Source organism: Pristiophorus japonicus, chromosome 2, assembly GCF_044704955.1.
Source record: "Pristiophorus japonicus isolate sPriJap1 chromosome 2, sPriJap1.hap1, whole genome shotgun sequence".
NCBI lineage: Eukaryota > Metazoa > Chordata > Chondrichthyes > Pristiophoridae > Pristiophorus > Pristiophorus japonicus.
Genome location: NC_091978.1, coordinates 371,103,648 through 371,109,647, shown reverse-complemented (window position 1 = coordinate 371,109,647; position 6,000 = coordinate 371,103,648). Strand labels below are relative to the sequence as shown.

At 47.2% G+C, this 6,000-nt stretch overlaps 1 protein-coding gene across 2 annotated transcripts in view; it reads right to left on the bottom strand.

Moving 5' to 3' along the window:
- Positions 1–392: 392 nt before the first annotated feature.
- Positions 393–6,000, bottom strand: part of LOC139250738 (prostate androgen-regulated mucin-like protein 1 homolog) — a 28,025-nt gene continuing 22,417 nt past the window's right edge. Inside the window, exons 3-4 of one of the 2 annotated variants that reach the window (XM_070873109.1) lie at positions 2,542–2,620; positions 393–601 (exon numbers count right to left, since the gene is read on the bottom strand). In XM_070873109.1, coding sequence (XP_070729210.1) covers positions 517–601; positions 2,542–2,620 — 164 coding nt within the window. In that variant the 3' untranslated portion in view covers positions 393–516. The remainder of the gene's footprint in view (positions 602–2,541; positions 2,621–6,000) is intronic. The other variant, XM_070873112.1, reaches the window with a different exon arrangement.

Below are 6,000 nucleotides of genomic sequence, written 5' to 3'. Positions count from 1 at the left end.
AGGTGTCAGTGGGGATGTTGCACTTTATCAGGGAGGCTTTGAGGGTGGTCCTTGTAACGTTTCCTCTGCCCACTTGGGGCTCACTTGCCGTGAAGGAGTTCCGAGTAGAGTGCTTGCTTTGGGAGTCTCATGTCTGGCATGCGGACAATGTGGCCCGCCCAGCGGAGCTGATCGAGTGTGGTCAGTGCTTCGATGCTGGGGATGTTGGCCTGGTCGAGGACGCTAATGTTGGTGTGTTAGTCTAACCATCCATGGCGTCTCTCAGTCATGCAATGGGAAACACCGTAATCTGCCAACACAGGTGTGCAGTCCTCATAATAGGGGGAGTCTGGGTCAGCAGGAACACAAATTGAAGCCAAGAGTAAAAGAAAAATGTGAAGAAATACAATGCATTTGATTAAAGTTGGCCATGTTTTGAAAAAAATACAAAATCACTTCAATAAACTTCAACTAATGGTCCAGTGTGAACAAGCCCTCCGAGCCTGCAGTGAGGAATCTTTAACCGTTATTGTCTTCTTAAGAATCATCATACAAAGGGTTATTGTAATTCTCCCATGACCCATAGTCCTGGTCATCCAGCAAGCGTCCGTATGAAGAATTCCTACAACAAATGGAAGATCATTTTTGAGACGAGAATTTGTGAGTTGTCAGATATTCTAAGATTATCTCAGGAGCACATTTCAAATTAATGAGCCAAAGAAATGAAAACAATTCTCAGCCATTTTGCATCATTGAATAATGAGTCTATCCTTCAGCGTCTCTCTGTTGACCAACCCTCCTGCCATTGGAAACGGTTCCTCTCTAACCACTCTGTCAAAACCCCGTCATGAATTTAAACACCTCTCTTAATTCTCCCCTTAATGTTCCCTGCTCTAAGGAGAACAACCCCAGTCTGGTCAATGCTGAAGCCAACTGTAATGTATTTGCTTCATGGGTTCTTTGCTTAAGAATTCATAGCAACACATTGCTATGAAGAACTAGTTGGTTTATTAACAACGGTTTAACAATCACACTACACATTACCAGTTCATCCACCAGGCTCACAACCACCTGCCCCATCGTGGATCCCCCGAACCCAACTGGCTGGGGTTTTATTGAGTCTTGCGAACATTGCGAGACTGGCTAAGCCACTCACAATGCAACAGCTCTACAACTATTTTAATGTAAAACTTTATGTCAAGTGCCCCCACTTATTAAAGAGGCCCTAGAACCTACAAATTAACAAATTAAACTTTTGAAAAACTACGGTCAAATAAAAATGTGGTTCCCGGGGGTGATGATGCACTCCAGTCCCTCCGGCGCCCACCTCTCGCGGAAGGCCGCGAGCGTACCGGTGGACACCGCGTGCTCCATCTCCAGGGACACCCTGGGTGCGAACTTAGCCGCGGAAGAGAGGCAGGCAGTCGGGCTGAACGACCCCCTCGACCGCCCGCTGCCTGGACCGGCTGATGGCCCCCTTGAGCAACAGCTCTACAACTCTTTTTGTAGAAAACAAAAATAAACATTAAATCAAGTGCCCCCTTATTAAAGGGGGGGACACGCCAAACAGTTTTCAAGTGCCCTTTTTTTTTGCTTTTTGGGGTTTTTTTTGTGGGTTTTTTTGGTGTTTTTTTTCGGCACTAAAACCACAAATTATACAAGTGCCCCCTGGCTAAAAGGGGAGGGGGCACTAAAACCCGGCACAATAAACCAATTAAACTTTAAAACATATAAAATCAAATTAAAATTTGGTTGCCGGGGGTGATGATGCACTCCAGTCCCTCCGGCGCCCACCTCTCGCGGAAGGCCGCGAGCGTACCGGTGGACACCGCGTGCTCCGTCTCCAGGGACACCCTGGCCCGGATGTAACCGCGGGAGAGAGGCAGGCAGTCGGGCTGAACGACCCCCTCGACCGCCCGCTGCCTGGACCGGCTGATGGCTCCCTTGGGCAACAGATCTACAAACCTCTGACCATACTCACAGGTGCATATTACACCAAGAACGTTTAAAAAAATGTGTTCCTGGGATGTGGGTGTTGCTGGCAAGGCTGGCATTTATTGTCCATCCCTAATTGCCCTCAAGAAGGTGGTGGTGAGCCGCCTTTTTGAATGTAACTGAGTGGCTCGTTGGGCCATTTCAGGGGGCAGTTATGAGCCAACCCCACAGTGCTGTGGGTCTGGAGTCACATATCAGCCAGACCGGTTAAAGGTGGCAGATTTCCTTCCCTAAAGGACATTCGTGAACCAGTTGGATTTTTACAACAATCCAGGAGTTACATAGTCACCATTACTGATACTGGCATGTTAATTCCAGATTTGTTTAATTAATTGAATTTAAATTCCCCAGCTGCAGTGGTGGGATTTGAACTTGTGTCTCCAGATCATTCGTCCCAGTCTCTGGATTAGTGGCACAGCAACATACTCACTGTGCTACTCTACCCCCTGAGAGCACAGTGTCAAAGTGTAATAACCCAAAAGCTAGGGGCGTTAACAAACTATTAACAGGCCAGCAACTGCAATTGAAAGGGTTTTGCGTAACAGACAGGATCCATGCAGCTCTTACCGTAACTTAAAGTACGCAACTCCTCCAAACAGCACCAACACTGCGATAATCACCACCACCGAGATGGCAGCCACACTTCCTGATGATGGAAACAAAAAGTGTGACCATGGGGCAACTGTACAGGGTATTGGTGAGGCCACACCTGGAGTACTGCGTACAGTTTTAGTCTCCGTATTTAAGGAAGGATATACTTGCATTGGAGGCAGTTCAGAGAAGGTTCACTAGGTTGATTCCGGAGATGAGGGGGTTGTCTTATGAAGATAGGTTAAGTAGGTTGGGTCTCTACACATTGGAGCTCAGAAGAATGAGAGGTGATCTTATCGAAATGAGAGGTGATCTTAAGATAATGAGGGGGCTTGACAAGGTGGATGCAGAGAGGATATTTCCACTCATAGGGGAAACTAAAACTAGGGGACATAGTCTCAGAATAAGGGGCCGCCCATTTAAAACTGAGATAAGGAGAAATTTCTTCTCTCAGAGGGTTGTAAATTTATGGAATTCTCTGCCCCAGAGAGCTGTTATGGCTGGGTCGTTGAATATATTTAAGGTGAAGATAGACAGATTTTTGAGCGATAAGAGAGTAAAGGGTAATGGGCAAGGAACATAAGAACATAAGAAATAGGAGCAGGAGTAGGCCATTCGGCCCCTCGAGCCTACTCCGCCATTTAATACGATCATGGCTGATCCGATCATGGACTCAGCTCCACTTCCCCGCCCGCTCCCCATAACCCCATATCCCCTTATCGTTTAAGAAACTGTCTATTTCTGTCTTAAATTTATTCAATGTCCCAGCCTTCACAGCTCTCTGAGGCAGTGAATTCCACAGATTTACAACCCTCTGAGAGAAATTTCTCCTCATCTCTGTTTTAAATGGGCGGCCCCTTATTCTAGGATCATGCCCCCTAGTTCTAGTCTCCCCTATCAATGGAAACATCCTCTCTGCATCCACCTTGTCAAACCCCCTCATAATCTTATACGTTTCGATAAGATCACCTCTCATTCTTCTCAATTCCAATGAGTAGAGGCCCAATCTACTCAACCTTTCCTCATAAGTCAACCCCCTCATCCCCGGAATCAACCGAGTGAACCTTCTCTGAACTGCCTCCAAAGCAAGTATATTCTTTTGTAAATATGGAAACCAAAACAGTACGCAGTATTCCAGGTGTGGCCTCACCAATACCCTGTATAACTGTAGCAAGACTTCCCTGCTTTTATACTCCATCCCCTTTGCAATAAAGGCCAAGATACCATTGGCTTTCCTGATCACTCGCTGTACCTGCATACTAACCTTTTGTGTTTCATGCACAAGTACCCCCAGGTCCTGCTGTACTGCGGCACTTTGCAATCTTTCTCCATTTAAATAATAACTTGCTCTTTGATTTTTTTTCTGCCAAAATGCATGACCTCACACTTTGCAACATTATACTCCATCTGCCAAATTTTTGCCCACTCACTTATCCTATCTATGTCCTTTTGCAGATTTTTTGTGTCCTCCTCACACATTGCTTTTCCTCCCATCTTTGTATCGTCGGCAAACTTGGCTACGTTACACTCAGTCCCTTCTTCCAAGTCGTTAATATAGATTGTAAATAGTTGGGGTCCCAGCACTGATCCCTGCGGCACCCCACTAGTTACTGGTTGCCAACCAGAGAATGAACCATTTAACCCGACTCTCTGTTTTCTGTTAGTTAGCCAATCCTCTATCCATGCTGGAGCTGAGTCCATGATCAGATCAGCCATGATCTTATTGAATAGCGGAACATGTTCGAGGGGCCAAATGACCTATTCCTGCTCCTATTTCTTATGTTCTTATGTTCTTAAATAAGGTTGAATAAAAAAAGACAAATATGTTGAAAAATTGCTCATCATCTACTTAAGAATAGAGAATCATTGGAAATGCTTGTAATACAACAACAACAACTTGTATTTATATAGCTCCATTAACATAGTGAAACATCCCAAGACGCTTCACAGGAGTGTTATGAGGTAAAACATTTGACACCAAGCCACACAGGAAGAAATTAGCACAGGTGACGGTCAAAGAGGGAGTTTTAAGGAGTGTCTTGAAGGAGGAAAGAGAGGTAGAGAGGCGGAGAGGTTCAGGGAGGGAGTTCCAGAGCTTGGGGCCCAGGCAGCTGAAGGCACGACCACCGATGGTGGAGCGATTATAATCAGGGATGCTCAGCAGGGCAGAATTAGAGGAACACAGACATCTTGACGGGGCTGGAGGAGATTACAGAGATAGGGAGGGGCGAGGCCATGGAAGGATTTGTAAATAACGATGAGAATTTTGAAATCGATGCGTTGCTTAACCGGGAGCCAATGTAGGTCAGCGAGCACAGGGGGTGATGGGTGAGTGGGACTCGGTGCGAGTTAGGACACGGAGCAGTGAGCACAGGGGGTGATGGGTGAGCGGGACTTGGTGCGAGTTAGGACAAGGGGCAGCCGAGATTTGGATCACCTCTAGTTTACGTAGAGTAGAATGTGGGAGGCCAGCCAGGAGTGCGTTGGAATAGTCAACTCTGGAGGTAACAAAGGCACGGATGAGGGTTTCAGCAGCAGATGAGCTGAGTCAAGGGCGGAGACAGGCGATGTTACGGAGGTGGAAATAGGCCGTCTTAGTTATGCTGCGGATATGTGGTCGAAAGCTCATTTCAGGGTCAAATATGACACCAAGGTTGCAAACAGTTTGGTTCAGCCTCAGACAGAAGTTGGGGAGAGGGATGGAGTCAGTGACTAGGGAACGGAGTTTGTGGCGGGAACTGAAAACAATGGCTTTGGTCTTCCCAATATTCAATTGGAGTCATTGTGATTGCAATCATTGAGATGCTAACACGCTGTGTAAAGTACTCGGGGTGGGGGGAGGTGGGGTGGGGGGGGGGGGGCGTGAACAGGCTTTCATTTTCAAAATTAGGGTATGAGAGGGAATTCCAGAGTGCAGGCAGACCTCCAGATTATTTAAAAAAAAGGTACGGAGGTCCTGGAGAAGATGTAAAAAAGAATGATATTCGAACTGAGGGGATACATCTCGGTACATAGATCATTAAAATATCACAAACAGGTGCAGAAAATAATCCAAAACGCGAATGGAGTGCTGGCCTTTATATCCAGAGGACTAGAATACAAGGGGGTAGAGGTTATGCTGCAGCTGTACAAACCCTGGTTAGCCCACACCTGGAGCACTGTGAGCAGTTCTGGGCCCACACCTGGAGCACTGTGAGCAGTTCTGGGCCCACACCTGGAGCACTGTGAGCAGTTCTGGGCCCACACCTGGAGCACTGTGAGCAGTTCTGGGCCCACACCTGGAGCACTGTGAGCAGTTCTGGGCCCACACCTGGAGCACTGTGAGCAGTTCTGGGCCCACACCTGGAGCACTGTGAGCAGTTCTGGGCCCACACCTGGAGCACTGTGAGCAGTTCTGGGCCCACACCTGGAGCACTGTGAGCAGTTCTGGCCCAA